The sequence below is a fragment of the Eleginops maclovinus genome, chromosome 3 (genome assembly GCF_036324505.1).
Source record: "Eleginops maclovinus isolate JMC-PN-2008 ecotype Puerto Natales chromosome 3, JC_Emac_rtc_rv5, whole genome shotgun sequence".
NCBI lineage: Eukaryota > Metazoa > Chordata > Actinopteri > Perciformes > Eleginopidae > Eleginops > Eleginops maclovinus.
The window spans coordinates 15079408-15099679 of record NC_086351.1 but is presented as its reverse complement, the minus strand read 5'-3'; the positions used below and the strand labels follow the sequence as shown (position 1 = coordinate 15099679).

Genomic DNA, 20272 nt, shown 5'->3' with positions numbered 1-20272 from the left:
GTCTCCCTCTGCATATGTATGATTTTAGAAGTATGAAATATTTGAACCTCACTAAACTTCAAAGCCACAGACGACATCAAAGTGGAGTCTTAATAGTGAATAGTGACTTCAAAGTCACTATTCTGTGTAGACGTTGTTAGACAGCTCAACACTGCATCTGTAAATGTAAATGCTTACGCACATAAACAATCAGTTTATGAAAAAATACTTGTAAACAAAACTAAAAAGAAGATCAGAATAGATGGACAAAGCAGATTGTTCTCTGCCGGCTGGCTCTCCAGTATCATAAAACTTAAATTTCCCTCAAAATAAAAAACAAATAAAAATATGTAGATTATTCTCAACTGAGGGAAATGCATGTGTCACCATTTCTTGCTTGAAATGTGTTCAGTGTTCGTAGAGTGAGTGACAGAGATTGTGTCCATGAGCCGTTCTCTGTACATTGCCTGTTGCAGTATGAGCATCATGATTATTCAGATTTGAAATTTAGGCTGGAAACTGTGACAAATGCTGCACTGTGTAAATCACTTTTCAGGAATAATATTTTGCAATGTTTTTAAAGCAACAGTTTCATCTAATCTAATACATTTGTTGTTGACAATTAGATAATAAAAATCTGCTTTTAACTACAGCTGGGAGGTGATGAGCCTAGCTTAGCATAAAGTATATTTCAGTCAGACAATTCGTGTTTCATTAATATGTTTATTAGAAGCAGTGTATATGGTTTGAGTTTGGCGCCTAGGCTGTGGCCTTGTCACTCCACATATTTACATAGAACATTGAGTGATGATTAGATAACTACCCCCCGAGCCTACAGGTGGAAGCTGGGATGGTGGTGGGGCAGGCGACTTGGATGCAGCGAGGTGAACGCATTAGCACCGTGGAAGCAGCAGTAGCAGCAGCAGCATTAGCGAGGCAATATATATATTATACACATCTGCCATACATATCTGTTTATAGTACACATATCTATATATTATACATATCTGCCATATACATCTGTTATACGTAATATATGCATCTGTCCATACCTCCTCATTGAACAGTGTACAGTATTTCAATTACTGTACAGTGTATTTAAATCATTTCAATGTATTCCACATGTGTATATATTTTACATCCTTAAATCTTTATTGTTGTCATTGTAAATATTCTTCTCTCTTTTTGCACTATTTTATTTATCTTATTTGCACCATGTATGTTGAGTTGTTGGAGGAGCATGGGATATAAGATTTTCATTGCCAACATATACGTTGTATATGCTGTGCATATGACCAATAAACCTTGAAAACTTGAAAAAGATGTAGGCAGATCTGACAGCTTAAATAGAGCAACAGATTTAGGAGACTATGTTTGGTTGGTTGCAAGAGTGGCGAGGGATGTTATGTGTGAATGTATCATTGGTGCTCGAGTTGACTGCCTGAACTAGCTCGCAGGCTTCGCCCCATATATGAAAAAATACAGCAAAATGCACTTACTTGTGAGTTACATTTGAGAGGTGTAGTTTATTTACAGTATTTACCTATTAAACAGAGCATTCAATGGAGAGGAAATCCAGCAGTCGGACTTAATGCTGTGATTGACCACTTGTATGCAGGTTTTACCACAAATTACTTTTAAAATAATTTCGCTGCAGCAGACGGATATCCATTTTTATAGTAATAATAATAATAATAATAATAATATGGTAAGATTTTATCCAGCCAAAGCTGTCTTTGGTAAGTCTTTTTCTTGTCTTGAAGTTCAGATACGTACAAACTTGTTTAGTATCACACGTTTTCTTTGTTGTGCAAATGTGAATGAATCTTTGTGAAATATTGCAGATTGTCTTTGGTTTTGAGAGGGCTGGAGTTTTCAAAGTATTCTGGTGTCTGGTAGGCATTAGATAAATAAATGATAAACTGATTTTCCATTACAAAAATGAAATGCAATCCTACATTTAAAAATGCCCAGAGACTGTTTGGTAAGCATTCAGCTCCATTGCACAGAGCTTGGTTTAAGTATTAGACCTTTCACAAGCACTCTTGGGTTGAATATTCACTTTGTTGGCCATAACTGTGACTTTATTGGTCAGCCAGTTATACACAGAACTGGGGTCAATAACTCTTTTAGTGTTTTTTACTGTTCACAGATAACACAGTGTTTTAGTGGTTTGATAAAGCTGGCCAGATTTACCTTGACCAGCATGTTTTTTTTATGAAGCTCCTTCCTTGTTTTTCATAGCAACGGCAAATTCCACTTTGACTGAACCGTAAATATTTTGTGAATGTTTAGATTGGAGAAAGCCTCATTTCAACCTGGCCTGTGATGAGTAATCCTTGAAACTCGTATTCATAATTAAAGTTAAAAGTAGGAAGATTTTAAGTATCATGAGGTTCATAGATAATGTATGTCAGATATAGATTGTCGGGTTAAACTAAACTTATTCTTTGTTTTTCTTATTTTGGGATTCAAGCTAAAATAGGTTTATGGGGCTTTATGTTAAGTCTTGCTTATTTTATTATGCTAGACTACTCTTGAGGGTTGCTCTTCTCATTTCAGCTTGTTGTTTAAACTTTGTGTAAGCTTGAAAGGACAGGCAGAAAACAAATATATGATGGAAGGCAGAGCACGTACAGTGATGAGACGAGATGATAAAAGACAAGGAAAATAAAAGTGAAACAGTACGGAGGACAAAGATAAATGAAGACTTGATTGATTCTTCTTTTTTTGGGGTTTGTAATACTCTGAAGACATTTGCCCTACCTTACTGTAACATTTACACTTCATAGGCAAATAAAGTAACTTCCTTGGACGTGGATGATATATTCCTATCTTTTAGAGTGTGGATTAAAACTTTATTTGAAGGTGTGGAATCGGGGGACAATATAAAGAGTGGAGGGTTTGGGGAGGAAAGGACAGACATTTAGAAACAACAGAAAAGGATGAGCAAAGATAGGGGAAAAGGAAAGCATGTGTGGCTTTGTAAAAGGATGAATCCTGGCAGAAACAGCTCAGTTCCCCACTGTTGGACATTACCTTTGTTTAACCTTAAAGGGATGTAAATGTACACCTTTTCTTATTCTCAGCCAGGTTGGTTGTATACCAGTGCAGGAAAATTAGCCTATACATATTTTCCTGGTACTACTGATCTCTTAAGTCGTCTCCAGCATTATTGCTTCAAAGCTAAGATCCTGTTTGTCATCTCATACTGTATCAACTGAAGAGGAGGTCAAACTGCCCTTCCCATTTACGACATATCTTGACATCTCATCTGATTATTTTCATGCTGAATTGGCATTTTATAGCTCAGCTGTGGCAAAATAATAATAGGTTTTAAGACTAAGCAAAAGATCTTTGAAGAAAAACTATGCAGACAATTCAACAAGTGACCTATTCAAACATACATACCTCAATTCTGAGTCAGCAGTTGGGCCGAAGAACTGCGTTCAACAAAAGCATTGAAGTGGAAAGACTCACTCAAGTTATGGCTAAATGTCCCAGGACAATGCTCCCCAATCCTCAAACCACTAAAATAACTAGCCACATAGGATTGTTTCCTTTACTGGAACTTCACACTCTAATAACCCCGTGTCAGAACTGTGAAAGCAGTCAAATGCTTACATTGTGATCTGAGAGAGACTAAGGACTTTAAATGTGAAATACAATTTGCCAAAACCTAAAAACATCTCTGCATGAACACTACTGTATTTGTGCTTCAACAATTCTTTTTTAATTATTATTTAGCCAAAGAAATGTTAACTGGATTTATTGTGAATTCAAACCTTGTTTTTTTTTGTTATTAGGGTCCTCTGTGACGCAGTTATGATCTTGATTCAAATAAGCTTATATTTTGTATGTTCAGTATTTCAAGAGTATTATAATTTGTGTAACTGCTTTAAATTGGATATTTCGCCATTACATTTTTTATTTTATGGAACTGTTAAATGTTCATCAATGAATAATTAAAATAAAATTACTGCATGAATCACATCTGTATGCCGGAAGTGACCTACCAAGCTGAATACATATTTGCTACATATATCATGCTAATCCTGTGAGAACAATTACCCTTTGATCAAGGGAGACGTTGATCTTTTTTCAGGCAGGACCTATATGATAGACCATCTACGGGTCTATGGGCTCTTCTCCCAGTTATTCCCTGTGTTAAAGCATTGTGTCATTCACCCAACAGATGGTAAATTCATCCCAAAAGCTCCTCTACATTCAAACCATGGCAGATAAAGCTTTCGCTAGGTCTGGAATAACTCAGGGGAGTCAACTTGTTGCTAAAACAAACATCGTCCTTAAAGAACTTCCTCTACTCTATGAAACCCACATCTGGCCCAGGAGTCTCCCCCCTACCTCCCTGTTGGCTCTCTCTCGCTCTCTAGCCTGTTCTTAATCAACCTTCCTTTTATAAGCTACATTTCTATTTTTAACCCCAGAGAAACACCTGGAGCTGAACTAGGCAGTCTGTCCCACCTCCGAGAGTTTGATGGAAGAGCAGATTCATCACATTCACCGGGGCTTTTCCAGGTCCCCAGAGTGTACTGTGTGAATAAGACAAGCTGCTTAGACAGCATGTTTGCAGAGTTGAAACCACCCTGGTTTTGGAGTAGTTTCTATTTTAAACCACTGGGCTGCACCTGGACAGAGATGCTAGACTGTGAACTCACGAGCAAATCACAGCATGAGCCGAACACCTAACAGTTATTTGTCAGGTCTAGTTCTCTAATGCTATGTACAAACTACTAGCAACACATTTCAATACAGCGAATGGTGAGGCACGGGCCAATGGCAAGAATTTCTTAGATTTTAAAGACAGGTGTAGAAAGAGAAGAACACCTTAAATAGTGAAACAAAAACATATCATTGGTGAACGCTTCACTGCTCCATTAGAGGGCTGGGAAAAGATGTAAAGACAGCTCACCTTGGATTTGCATCACGTTACGCAATGAAAAGTGTCAGGCGTCAGTTTGTAGATTCATGTTCCCGGCTTTGAAAATTACTTGAAGCATTCTGCGTCGCCCATTGCTTCAACCCAGCACTTGCCTTTGAAGCGCTACTGTGCTTCTCAATTGTAACTGTGATATTATTTGCATTCTTCCTTAACTCCTGAGCAATAATTGTATTGATGTTACCATCCAAAGCGAACATAAAGGCTGAAACATGCACCCTTTTAAAATGTATAATCATTGACAACAGAGTGAAAGAGCCATTCAAGAGATTGGGAACCATCCTACAGATGCATTTCTCTCAAGGCCAGAAATACTCCCATATGATTTAAGAAGATTAGCTATGGAAATTTTGAGACAGCACTGTGTCATATGGCCACAGAGGATGCATAAGCAATGCCTGTTTTGTGTTTTGAATTGATTTGAATAAAATGTAATGCACTTCATTTTTATTGTTCTCATTCGTTGCCCACTTTCATGTGGATAAGAAAAACGACCATCTGTTGAAACTGAGACCCAAAAGGATTACATTTGGTTTCTATAACTATGGGTTGAGATTAAATTGAGTCCAATTGGGTCTGCCTGATAAGGCTCGCAACGGATTTTTAAAAATGTATAAATTTATTCATTGATGCATAAAAGTCTTAGAATCTGTGGTAAGATAACACCGAGGTTAAGGGTGTTTTAACTTTTCTTTTCTCCCCTTCCAGACAACTGGAGCTGCATTCCCCTGATGCCAGGCACACTGTGGTGCTGCGCTGCCCGGACCAACCATCGGCCCTGTCCTGGTTCTCTGCTATGCACTCCGTCACCTCCACTCTGTCACAGGTCTGTGTCTGATTTCATTGATTGTAAAGGTAATTCTCACCATAAGAATTAGATATTTTAATTGGCCATAATTGGGCTCACCAGTGCTGTTCTGAATCTAATGCATCCTGAATGATCATCTCACCACAGCGAGTGCTGGCAGAGGTCATCCAGAACACAGCCAGGACCGGGGTGGCTGGCAGCAAAGAGATACGACACCTGGGATGGCTGGCAGGGAAGGTAGGAGTGTTTGTGTGTGTTTGTGTGTGTTTGTGTGTGTGTGTGTGTGTGTGTGTGTGTGTGTGTGTGTGTGTGTGTGTGTGTGTGTGTGTGTGTGTGTGTGTGTGTGTGTGTGTGTGTGTGTGTGTGTGTGTGTGTGTGTGTGTGTGTGTGTGTGCTCTTATTTTTGGAGTGACTAGTTTGAGTTTTACATCTTAGATGTGTTGATTTGAAAATCGTCAGGGCTGTTTAAAAGTCAGACCAAATTTTTGGATTGTTTTTTTGTGTCCTCAAACATGATATGATGAAAACATCTATTGTCTATCTAACAAATGCCCACATCTTTGAAATTCATACAAGCATGTGCACAGGTACAGTTTTATTCTGTCTTTCATATAAAGATACACACACCTGTGCGCACACACACTTACATACCTGTCTAATTTAGTCTTCATGAATTTGCCAATATTTGATCCTTTAAAGGCAGTACAATTCTGTCACTTAGCAACATATTCTTATTATGTTAAAAAGTTCACCCTTGACCCTTTAAATCCTGTTATATGATTGGCTGAGGTAGCACTTGAAAGAGCAGCTTAGGATTCCATGGCTGGGCTGCGGATAAGCGCTTATAATGAGAATAGTTATGGAGCTGTGTGTGTGTGTGTGTGTGTGTGTGTGTGTGTGTGTGTGTGTGTGTGTGTGTGTGTGTGTGTGTGTGTGTGTGTGTGTGTGTGTGTGTGTGTGTGTGTGTGTGTGTGTGTGTGTGTGTGTGTGTGTGTGTGTGTGTGTGTGTGTGTGTGTGTTAAAGTTAAGAGATTAGCAATCTATGTTATAAGGGGAAAGAGAGGGATAGGTGGGCAAGGGGACACAGCAAAGAAAATATATATAATGTGTACCTGCAGCTGCCAGCTCACTTGTAAACAACCAGTGATATTACTGATGAAATACCTGCTTTTGGAAGACAAATGTAAAATGATGTGCATATAAATATAAAATCCTGCCACTCAAATTAGTAGAGGTTATGCTTTATTCAAATCAAATTCAAAATAAGGAACCTTGTAGTCTTGAATAAATTAAATTATCTTTTTAAATCTCCTCAAATATCCCTCAACCCTATGAAAAAAGTATATTTAAAAAATAGACCATTTTGGGCTGCTGCTGAATACACTCACTAATCATTCAAAGTTATTACTTCAGGGCTGGCAATTTGACAAATTATTGTAGAGACAAGTTTTAAATTGCTTTATGTTCATGTAAATGTGTTACATCTGAATACAGCGGTCTAACCACGGCTCTTTACTGGATAAGTGGTTATAGAATATTGGTAGACGGTTACAGACTTTCCTGTCTCAGTGTTTATGTGTTTTTGCTGCAGACGGAGAGCGAGAAGCAGTGCTGGAAGCCGGTGCTGGTGGTGGTGACAGAGAAAGACCTGCTGCTGTATGAGAGTTTACCGCGAGGCAAGGAGGCCTGGCAGAGCCCTGCACACACGTATCCACTGTTAGCAACACGGTAGGTCAACTACCTTGGGTACAGATATCACCAATATGTGCACCATAACAAATTCAAGAAATCAATACTAAATTGGATATCAATCTAAAAATACAATGGCAAACATTTTGCCACAATACTAACCTTATTAAAGCTATAATATTTTGTGCTGCTTATTTGAATATTGTAAAGGTAAACATCATGTGCTTAATACTAGCAAGTTAGCATTGTGATCACGTGAGCATGACAACCGCAATAATACCAACTTTTAACATTTTTTATTTACTTTACCACGACTCTTGGATGGATCAAAAGAAAACTTTGAACTTCAGCTTCTATCATTCGTCAAATTTGGATTTGTTTATAATGAGCAGCATCACCGAGTTGCTGTATCAATGTAGACCTTTAGGCTCTATCTAAAATCTCTCCATTCACTGATTTCGGTATAATATACCCTCAAGAGTAAAGATTTCAGGCTCTTGCCTCATCACTGACAGGTGAAGTGTTGCACAGCTGGGATTTTTGTATGTATCAAAGTAAAGGTAATGCATTTTGAGATTTTTCACAACAGTACCCTGCCATGCTAGATGCGTTCTAAGGCTTAGCCACAGTGGTGCTTTAAGGGTACTGAAAATATGGCAGTGTTGCAGATTGGTTATAAGCCAATTCCACCAAGATAAGCAAACATGTATTCGCGCCTGCTTCTTGGTAACAGCTTTGATCACAAGTACTTTTGAAGCTTTGCAATGAAATGTTTGCTATGTATGTGTTTCTCCAGTTTGGTCCACTCTGGCCCTGACCGGGGGTCGCCGCACTCTGGCACAGAGTTGTTCTTTGCCACTCGGACTGGCACTCGACTTGGTATCGAGACTCACTTGTTCCGGGCCGAGACCACCAAGGATCTGTCCCTGTGGACCAGACAAATAGTCAACGGATGTCACGCCTCAGCTGAGATGATCAGAGAAGTCACGACAAGTGAGTGGTACTGAACTAAGATGCCATAAAACTTGTACCTGTGGATTGAGTGCAGTTTGGAGTGAGTAACCCAGGTCAATGCTCTGTAATGTCTGATGCATCCTCAGACGTGTAGAGGCACAATGTAGAAAAAATACACTTATGCCCACTTACGTATACGCTGAGATAGGAGGTTTGTGATATTACATTGACAGCCATATGAACGATGTCGAGGGACAGAGCATTTGCTATTTATAGATAGGAATGCTATTTGTGTGCGTGTGCGTGTGATGGGGGGCTATTTGGCATTTTGTTCCTGCCGTCCAGGGAATTCCAACAGAATACACCCTTTCCCCCGCTCTCTCTCACTCCCTCTCCCTCCCTCTCATGCAAAATGTCCTGGGAACTGAACTTGTCCCCTGGGTCCCCCTCCTCTCGTATTCTGTGATAACACTGTGCCAAATCACGTTTGACATCAGACTACACTTATATAGAATAGCGTGTGTTCAGCAGAAAATCATACACAACCTCATCACTACATCCTGGTTTTCAGTGTTATTTACACATCACCAAACTTTTGTTAAAACTTTCTGGAAGTGTGTCTTCACCCACTTATCCAGGTGAAAATGTTACGCTGTGATTGGCATAGCAAGGCTTCATTCATGCCTGGAGGGCTCAATTCGAAATGAAAATCCCCAATATGTTTGAAAATAATCACATTTTCTTTGTCATGGTAGTATGTGAGAGGACGTGAAAGTTTAAAGGACATGTTTTTGTTAATCCCATGACAAAACGCTGTCTAGACTGAAACAACGCGATTAGTATTGATGCACTGTGAGTCAACAGATGAGGTGAAGGGCCCTGGCCTGCAAACCTGTGGTGCACCGCCCTGGTGATTACACTTGTTTTGGATAACAGCTTCATAGGAGTAAGATTCTATTTTTAATTAACATTTGACATTTCCTTTTTCATTCTTATTGGTAATTTGTGTCCTCTTACCGATGCAATTTTCTGCCCTCACTACAAATTATGCAGGAATCTAATCAGCTTGGATACATTAAAGCCAATGCGCCCATTGTTTTTTTGGCCACTTAGGTGAGCAAATATAACATTAGCATTAATGAGCCTTAATAATTAGCATGAATGTTGTTGCTATATGCTGCACTTGCATTTGCCACTGACAGATAAAGTGAATGGGTCCTCTGTGGCTGTGGCTGTGAGGTAGCAGGGTTTTCCATAAATCGAATGGTTTGGAGTTCGATCCCAGCTAGATATCAGAGAAGGTACTGCCAAATTTGTGAGTGTACATGAATGTTAGTTTCCCGGGGCAGATTCCCTGAGATCTGTATGAATAGGTGAATGCTGACAAAAAATTAAGAGACCACTCTAAATGTTTCTTAAATCTTTATCTCTACATGTGTGGCAGTCATTCCAGTGTCTGATGAATTCCAACACAGAGACACATTTCCAGTAGTGTATACACAAAAAAACAACAACCAAAAAACATTTAACTCAAAGACATACCTATAAATAATCAAATCTGAGAAAATGATCATGCTGAAGTGGTCTCTTAATCTTTTCCGGGTCTGTATGCAAAAGCATCTTGAGGGGTTGTAAAGACTGGGAAGGTGTAATACAAGCTCTATTAAAGCTATGTAAGCACTATATGAATGCAGTCCATTCACCATTTACAGTGAATGCTTTTGGGCAAATTACTTTCACGCGTTTGGTTGAGTAACATGTTGTGTCACTTCTGGTTCCAAAATACCAAGGGAGGCAACCACCAAAAAACGTGAAGGACCAAATGCCAAACTCAAGATCTAAAACAGTGGTCCATAAGACAATAGTCCTAATGTTGACCCTGTTTACCATCTTATTTTTGCACACAACTTGCTAACTTGCACAGAGTGGTGGCGCAAGAAGTCGGGGGTTCTGTATGAATGTTATTAAACATTTTCAGGGCTAAATTGTGTTTGAGATACTTCAGTTTGGCCAAAAGTGACAGACACATAGTCCAACATGACCATCCATAGAGCGACGGCACTACAATAGGTGGAAACATTTATCTGCTTTCAATTTTGTAGTGTAATACTGATTTAAGATATAAGTCAGTCACACAGGCTGAAAGAATGAAGAAAACTGAAAATGGCTCTGAATCTTTATTGCTTATCATTGAATTTCTGTCTTAATTGGATCCTATAACTTTTCTGAAACAGATTGATGTTCGCACCAAGCCCTCGATTTCTTGTTATGGAAGCAGAAAAGTAATTTACACTTCTCCGAAAGAGAGTGGGATAATGCATACAAAGTGCATTCACTCATTTTTCAGCAGTTGCCACCTGCAGTTGTGGTGCTGACCTTGTCATCTTTTCATCTGTGTCACATTCTGATAAATCATTGTGATGGTTTCTTCACTGTCAAAGCTTGTGATGAAGATTTTCTCTGAAGACAGATTAACACTCAATCACTCGACGGGCAGCAGGCCATTCTTAAAGCGATGTTAAGAAGGAAAGAGATTTGTAAGGCTCCCAAGTCAAATTTCACAGACACTAGGCCCGGAGTCATTTCTCTTATGTTTCTGTCCAAGGTGACTTTTCTTAGGTTATATTGATATTTTTAGCAATTAGCAGGATAAGGCACAGTCTATGATGTTGCGAAGTTAAAACCTTGCTTATGATAATCGCATTTCTGCTCTTCATAGTGTCCTCTATTGCTTTACTCACTTCTCCGGGGTCTTAATCAACCTATCAAGAATCAATAATCTGTTTTATGCAGTATTTCATGTTGCAGAATATAAATAGTTCTCGCAGATGGACTTCAGAAACTACTTGAGCACTTTAGGTAAATCGTTTCTGATTTTGGCCACTTTAATTTGCTTTCTTGCAGAGAGATGGATAAGAGATTTAATACCAGTCTCATGTCTGTAATATAAATAGGAAGCTACAACCAGCTGTCAGTTTTCTTACCCAAAGCTTTCCGTAAAGATTGAAAACACAGCACTTCTTTATGACCAGCTTCGGATTTATCTGTTTAGTCAGTTATCCCACTTGTCCCTCTTCCTACACACACAGCCTTCTCGTTAATGTTGTTTTCAAAGGTGCCAACTGTAAAACTGTATTAGGGGTCGACAGGGTCTCCTTAATGAACAGGTAAACAGCTTAATGACTTGAAGCACACAAAGCAATTTTACCTCGGTGGTTGTGGAAGATTATCACGGTAACCTGCTGTGACATGAGTTCAGCACAGTGGGAAGCATTTTAAAATATGAAGTATGTTACCCACTGTTAATGTCATTTAACAAGTTTAAAACTAATGATAGAGAAAACCGAGTTTCTGTCCCCTAATAACCTTTTTAGCATTTTCACTTGTTATTGTGGTAACAGAGTTGGTGTCCCTTACCTCTCTCACTGCTTACAGTTCCTCTCTCTGACTCTGTGTTATCACTCTCTTCCCCTCCTGCTGTCTTTTCCACTCACTGTCAGGCAGTAAGAGGGGTTTTTGTTGCAACCTGAAAAGCCCCTGTGTTTGTGAGTTTTGTGTGTGAATGTGTGCATTTTGGTGGGAAACCCTTCCTGCAGATCAAGCCTTTCAGGTGGAAGAGTAGGGTTTCAGGTCTAATTTTCACAACAAAGACCAGCACCCTTTGCCCCACTTACAACTGTTGTGCCATAAGGGAGACGTTTGTCCTGCCAGATTGTTTATAAACCATTAGAATAATATTACACATTATGAGACTCATTTTTCATCATGAATGCGATGACTTCAGGGTTCTGAGGATATTACACAGTGTATTTGACTCCATGTGCAACTAATTTTTCTATGTGATCTCCTTGTCAACATTACTCCTAGAAGTTGTAATCAACACACGTCTGATGTGTTTAGTGCAGAAAATACTGTACTATACTTCTCCCACTTCCTACTTCTACTGCTCCTGGCATAAAAATGTGTCTAAAACCCAAAATGTGCACTTTATACTGTAGATTACATACTGGTACAACACTACTTCAGTGGTATTGCTATACTGAAATATGCACAGTAATCTATATTACGAAAGAACAGCTTTAATGTTGTGTAGCTGTGTGGCTGATGGACAAGCTATACACATTTACAGTAGATTTTAGAGGTGGGTCAGCACTTCATAATAGCAAATTAAGATCAAGTTCATCCCAGCCCTTATTCCCCCATCAACAAGCACATACATGGATATTACCGGTCCAAAATATAGCTTGTTTTTAGCAGATTGATGGTGAAATCAAATGCACTGTACACAGACTTGAATAAACAAGCAGCTAATGACTTTAGTGCTCTGCCTGTACTAAAGCTCTTCTCCTCTCATAATGTTTGAGACTTTCCAAATCTGCAATTCTATCATTGTGTCTGTAATATGGGCTCTCCATTTAAAAAAAAAAAAAGGTCTTTAAAGTTACGATCTCACTGTTAGCAAAAAGGCTTATGAGCCTTAACTACAGTTATGAAATTATGAAACGTTTTCAAAAAATAAAGTGTGCAGAGCGCAATGAAATCTCAGTATTAGAAACAGTGACAAAAACATCTAATTAGCACATGTTTCTGCAACTTGATTACAAAGCTATGCAGTCTCATCTGCTCCTCTGTGCAGGTTGAATTAAACTTACTAAATCACTCGCACAGCTCTCTTCTTGCTCATTGTCACACAAACTAGGCTCTCGATAGATCAGACGTCGTCAAGAGAGAGAAGCCTATACTGTAAATGAAGTGTTTCAGCATGCAAAGGTGGAGGGGGGGCTGTAGCGAGGGAACTCTGATGTCAAGGCCCTGAAAAAATCAGACTAAATGCAGTGAGATCACACTGTGTGGAGATGCGACAGGTCTGTCATTAAAGCACAGGAAGCTGATGTGTAAATTGGGAGAGTAGATAGCACACTCTGCTTTCAAGCGGACACATGCTGTGAGGAAGGAGGAGAGAGAAGTAAATTGATGAGAAATTATGCTGAACAGATACATTACAGACCATCGGTCTCCACGTGAAGAGCGTAGCCTGTCAGTGAAGTGTGGTAAATTGTAATGTGTAAAATATACATGAGTTAGAACAGTCTGCTTTATAAATATGACAGAAATGTACTATGTGTTTTAGAAAGAAGAGCTCACATACAGTACATGCTTTAAAACTAGCTTCTTACGGCATAATGTTTTATGCCGTTAGAGGTTTCACATGTTTAGTCTTCCCTCATTAATATACAGTATATCTGAAGGACAAAGTATTTCACCGATAGTACTCCAAATATTGAAAAGCAGTGCAATTCTGCAGCAGCAGGTTTCTTAAATCTCAGATCATCATTAATAACCTTATTGAAGAACATATCTTTTGTCATTTGTGTATCATTAGTTTTAGTACCTAGTAAACTTGTAACTGAGAAAGTACTAGAATAGTACTATATACTAATTATACGGCTGGCTAAATAGGAATTCATGTATATATGGACTTTCAGGGGAAATGTATGATGTTATGTTATTGTTTGGCTTTTGAGCCAATTTTATTTAAAAAATATTAGATTTTTTTGTTTTACATGCGAGTACCATTGAATGGCACTTGAATTAGCTTCCTCAATTATTTATATATATAACAGAGAAAATTAATTCACTTTGTACCAACATCCAACCTAGTAACATATCACATTAATCATATTGGAAAGCCCTGCCCTGCCAATACAGGCCAACGCTTATTACTTAAGTAATGAGACAATAGATAAAGTACATCTTCCCTAAAAGTAAGAAGGAGAGAAGAAGATGCATTTGCTACTTAAATACATGTACAAGTCGGTGAGTCTAACTTTTACCTCTCAGTGTAATGACCTATTACACATAGCATGTACCAGGTGAATCAAAGTGTGACTTAAACACTGTCCTCGGCACATCAATAATGAAGAAGTGAGTTTAGGATTTTAGATTGTGTTAATTAAAAGTGAAAATGTTCTGTCTGTTCATCTTCCAGGTTGTCTATACCAGAGTCAGGAGTGCCGGCTGGTGATTCACTACGAGCAGGGTTTCTCTGTGCTGGCTGACCCAACACTGGGGGAGGGGGACAACGGAGAGGAGAGAGCAGCTCACACATCCACCAGGCCCCGGGTGCTCCTCTCCTACCCCTACGAAAAACTAAAAATGTCCTCAGATGATGGAGTGCGCTTGCTCTTTCTTGACTTTGGAGGGAAGGAGGGAGAGATAGTGAGTGTTTATTTTTTTCGAAATGTTCCCACACATTATTTCTCCGATGGGGTATTGTCTGTTCAGTATGGCTCGCTAGTTTTCTCCATGTTGCTTTGGCAAAGAGGACATCCCACAAATTGTCCGATAACAGTGGTGTAACGGGTCAGATGGCATGTAATTCCGTCTAAGATATATGTACTTAATCATTTTAAGTTAGGCTGAGTTCAAATTTAAGCCTTAATTTGAACAACTCTGCTTACTAGTTTTAGCTTTTCATGTCACACTGATTGGCAAAAACCATACAAATCAGTTTTGTAGTCGTGTTCAACCCCATACAATAGAGAGAAAATACGCACTCTCATGGGAGTTTAGGAGGCCTTCTGGGAAATGAAGCCAAACACAAATTGGAGATGTTGAAGTGCACAAGACAGGCAGAGGGAAAGTAGTACAGCAGAAAGTGAATTACAGCACTTCAATACAGAATAAAGAACTTCACACATACCAGGTAAGAGCAGTGGAGAGTGGACTTTTTTTTTTATAAATAGCCTGCCACTTACTTTAAGAGATTTCATCTGTTTACCACTCAGCAGCTCCCGATATGGAGGTCCAGGTGGCCGGGCTCAGGGCCCTCTCAATATTATCGTCTTTTTGTATAGCTCAAAACAATCAACAAAACTCTCCCTTCCCAATGTATTTATTTCATATGCTGTAAAAATGTAGTTGTTATCCTCTTGGAGAGTTATTGACACAGTGATGTGAATATTAATCATGGTGTTAGGAGGATCACATCTCTAAACTCATCTTTTACCCTCTCTTGGCACTTAGCTAGAAAAACATTAAAGTTTCATCATACATAAAGCCATTACACTGATTTACCATGTGCTGGAAAATAAAGTGACAGTAAAAACTAAAGTATTAACTGTCTCGACATATGGCATTCGGAAATTGGAACCATTTTATTACATTTCTTTGAATAGTCCACATACGGCTCCATATAAAACTCCTATCAGATACACTTGTTTCACAGCTTAGACTATGCTGAAGGCAAACAAGTAAAGACTTTGGAGCTTTGATTCAAAATCCTCTGTTGGCTACCTTGGCAGAACAGATTTTGGTGTCTGTAGCCTTTCTGAATCACAACACAGTCATAGACGAGGCTTTATAAAAATCCCAAGACACCTGCGGATGTGGCTAAGGGCTCATTAGCCAACATTTGAAAGCGGAATCAGCCGGGCTTTTTTCTCAAAGTGTTGACTACACTGTCATTAGTTGGCAGGGACTGTGTATATCTAACTTTGTAACAGCAATTCAAAGATACAGAACATGGTTTATAAAATAACAGGGACTCTATTTGCTCCTAAACACAGAAATACATTTTGCTACATTTGAACTAAATGCGATTCAGAAATTCTAACAAGCTCCCAATGTCATCGCTTACATACCAATGTAAGGCAGATACAATGTTAACTTTTTATTGCTTCTATTTCAGTGTGTTTGCATCTTAATATATGCTAAACACAATGTACAACTGAGGCTGAACATAATTACTTTTTTTGGATTGTCAGTCATAAATGAGGGTATTGAACAAATTGACGTTTTGATATGACAATAATGCTAAATGATAAGTTGAGGAAATATCAAAGTCACAAAAGCCAAGTTTAACAGCAATCCACTTAGTCATTGTTGATATGTTGAAAAATGTTAGCCAATATACACACAAATTGCTGGTGACGTTAGTAGAAAAGTTAGGGGATAACAAAGTCATTAAGAATCTTTGGCCACCATGGTTATCTGTATCAAAATCAGTAGCAAACCACAAGTGGAAATATTTTTGTCTGGACTTATGTGTTGGACGAATGGAATGATGGAATTACTAAACCATAATCAATCAATGGATCAATCAAAATAGTTTATCAACTCCAGGAGGGAATAATATACCGGTATGTGTAAACATAAGCTGAGGTATAAATGTGCATTAAAAGGCCTTGTAGCCACTGGGACACAGCTTCTTATGCACAGGAACGAGGCAAGGCCTCCTCCATAGCACAGGGGACCCTCTAAAAACTCAGGCTAATGGTGAAGAATAATTCATTGCACTGGGTTTGCTGGGGATAAGGTATCTGCTAAAATGTCCTCAGTGCCAAACAGGACCAACTAAACAGTAGTCTAAGTGTAAGTGTATAGGTTAAATCCCCCTATTGGTGAACAGGATATGAGTCACACTGCTGTTGATTCAGGCTATGAACAGAGCGTTGTTCACAGTGATGCAATGTTTGTGTGTGTGAAGTGTTGAGCTCTAGCTAGGGTTGTCTAATCCTTGCCTCATGGGGACCTGTTTCCTGTGTAGCTAGTTTACAACATACGTTTATGATTTTATGTGCCTAACAATCAATCCCCCCCCCCCCGTGTCTTGCCCTCTGTGCCATCCCTTCTGCTCTAATAAATTCTCACATCTTTCAGTCCTATTCCTTCCTGTATTTCTCACATGTGCATTGCATTATTCTGTCTAGATCTTCTATGTAGTAAATTAAGTAATTTTTTTCCGTTTCTCCTCCAGCAACTGGATCTCCACTCATGTCCGAAGCCGATCGTCTTTATCCTCCACTCCTTCCTCTCTGCTAAGATCTCCCGCCTGGGTCTGGTGGCCTGACTCCTCTAAACGGACATCTCCTTTGAAAAACAGAAATCTACCTTGTTTCTCCACCTCTCTGCAGCCTGCATGCAGTTGTGCACCCCATCAAACTCCTTCAGTCGGGGACCCAAGCTGAATGAATGTAACTTCTATCTGGAAATTGAACTGTATTGAATTGAATTGAACTTTATTTTTGAGTCCATGTCAATGAAACACTGGAGAAACCAATCAAGGTTTTTGGAGGGAAATGGTCAGATGTTTTTTGGGGTAAAAAACCTTCCTTTTAAGGGCTGCATGGACTGGATTGATGACTGAAGAACCACAGAAGAAGACATGGACTGAACTAGAATCAGGGGGATGATATATACAGAGATTGGGCATTACTGTCACGTCCATTATTGGAAGGACTGGACATGTGCAACATGGTTGAGATTAATTCACTTTTAATTCAATCAAAATGTAATATCAAACTGCCTTCTGTTTACCAATTATATAATCTATTCACCATTAGCTCTGAAAGCACATTCTGAATTTCAATCGGTCATTTTTCTTCACCAAACATTTGACACACTGGAGAAACTTTATGCATTTGTCTTTGTTAGTGTCCATTGAAATGTCTTGTTAGCAGTGTCAGCATTCATCATTGGAACTGGCGGGCACAGTCTCCCACAGAGTTTCCCACAATGTGACAGCTGACTCAAATTCAAAATGTCACATTATTCTGATAACAGGTTGCAGGTGGTCGTATAATTTGATCTGACAGTGGTCTGAAGTCAGTTCTAATGTATTCACTTAATGCAAAAGATGAGAATTGGCTTTAGATTAGATATAATATGCAAGCATTTAGATCTTGGACAAACCCAACAATTTAAAGCAAAAAATTTGATCTTTTAGGGAAATATACTTTCTCGCAGAGAGTCAGATGAGCTACAGCCAATAGCCGATTAGCTTTGTCTAAGGGCACAGGGTTGAGCAGATTGAGAGGATAAGTGGGATTTGCCGTTTTCGGTTTTGTAAACATTTAAAGTTTGCCCCTCCTGCCTGGCTCAGAGAGGGGTTTTCGCTGCATACCAGAGGCTGAAAAACGAACCCCCGGATTCTCTCTTGTTTTGGCATTTGACCAACACAACCAAATAAGAAATAGCAGAGGGCAAAGTCATGGCAGACACAGACACCACCAAACATTTAGTGGGTCAAAACCGATGATTGAGAGGGATTATTTGTGTATTAGTCTATATATTGTTTTTAGGTAAATTATTTTCCATACGTTTGACTGGTAAAAGAAGAAAACCGGTAATTAGTGAGCTTTAAAAGGGGCTGGTGGGTGGTTCTTGTTACCTCTGGATACTAGGTTACCTTATAGCCTTATATCTAACAGACAAATATGAAGGTAGTTTCATCTCATCTAACTCTGCAAAGAAATATTATAATAATTTCCCAAAATGCTGAACTGTTCCTCAAAGCGTCTGCCATGATCATGCTGTTCACTCCTTCCTCCCTAATTTTAGAGTCGATAGTGATATATTTATGATTAACTTGAGTTACCAACTGATATCCTCTAATACTCTATGCAGAACTGATCTTGCTTGCCTGTTAACTGAGAAACTGCTGTCATGTGCTTTCCCATCAAGCAAACATCTGCCATCATACTTCTAATATTACTATTTTAAAAATTGATACTCAAACTGTGCCCCTAATCAGCCCATCAGATTTTATTTGTCTTTTTTATGGCAAGGTGGTCCTGATAGGAATCTCCAGTACTGAATTAGTCCTGTATTAGCCAGTGCAGGCTTTTATTTTAGTTTTCTTGTTTTGGGATGTTATTCAATGTGTACACTGCACTGTCTGTGACATGGCTGAATGCCGCGACATTCCTCGTGCCTTCAGATGACTGAAAATGAAAAAAAAATATTTTTGAAAAAAATTAATTATAGAGATCACACAATTGAGCAACAATGTGACTTCTATTATGGCTCATTTTATGTTATTCTGTACTTTTCTGTTTCTCTACTTTATATCAGCATATTTTCAATAATCATTTACCCATACACACACACACTGTGACCAATGATTTACATATTGTAATCCCACCAGTCTGTAGAAGAATTATCATGGAAAGGCATTGTAAGACTTTAGTTCAGCCACTAAGCCAGCACTTACTAATAACCTCAAGTGGAGAGTAGCTCTTTCAGTAAAGGCTGCTTTGATATGTAGACTACTCTGATGCCTTCGGCAGCTACTGTACTGTCACTCAGAATGATAAAGCCTAGTTTTGAATTCAAAATGGTGCACATAAATCATGTATTTAACAAAAGTTACATGATGAGTTTTGTCTTCACTTGTTTTTTAATCATTGCTCATCAGCAGCAAATACAAATCAACAGAAAAAGCCTGGGTTTTATTTTAAGTCATTTAAATGTAAATTACATTTAAATTGTTTGTAAATCACACTGGTTCCTAGTACACTATTATTCTCTTCTTGTACTTTCAGATTTCAATTGAGCCTCGCTGTAGACACATATTCAGTGCTATATTTTATACGGGGCAGCTAAGATGAAATGTGGTGTACTAGTCTACAGCATATTAGTGACAATGCTCCATGATTTGGGAAGAGTTTTATTGATCAGCTCAGCAGGAGGAATTCACACGTCTTTAGCCAAACAACTTTAGAGTAGTTGAATTGTAGGCAGCGCCTAACACAATCGTAACTCTCTGACATTGTTTACTTGGCTCCTAGGTAATGAGTTGGCAACCTTCCTCTCCCACACACAAAAACAAAACACACACACAATAATGGATGGACACATTCCTGTAATTGATTGTAAAGTCTTGACATTGTTTACTATAGTTTATTAGCATTTTTTTCCCACCTCTGTGTTTATGACTTTTTCCCTTCTGTTCAGATTGCTATTGAACCTGTCTCAGTGGGACACTAAATGTCTGCACATAGCAATTGTTGCATCGTGAAAGAAAAACAGAAACCACTCTCAAGGTCGGCATTTACCACTGGGGCGGACATAAAGCTGCATTTGTGCCAATTGTAGGGCCT

General features: G+C 38.8%; 1 protein-coding gene across 1 annotated transcript in view; it reads left to right on the top strand.

Annotated features, from left to right (window-relative positions):
• sntb1 (syntrophin, basic 1) overlaps window positions 1-19541 on the top strand; it is a 34547-nt gene extending 15006 nt beyond the window's left edge. The window contains exons 3-8 of the mRNA XM_063879906.1: window positions 5648-5765; window positions 5895-5984; window positions 7339-7475; window positions 8233-8429; window positions 14380-14609; window positions 17149-19541. Coding sequence (XP_063735976.1) covers window positions 5648-5765; window positions 5895-5984; window positions 7339-7475; window positions 8233-8429; window positions 14380-14609; window positions 17149-17241 — 865 coding nt within the window. The 3' untranslated portion in view covers window positions 17242-19541. The remainder of the gene's footprint in view (window positions 1-5647; window positions 5766-5894; window positions 5985-7338; window positions 7476-8232; window positions 8430-14379; window positions 14610-17148) is intronic.
• The last annotated feature ends 731 nt before the right edge of the window (window positions 19542-20272 follow it).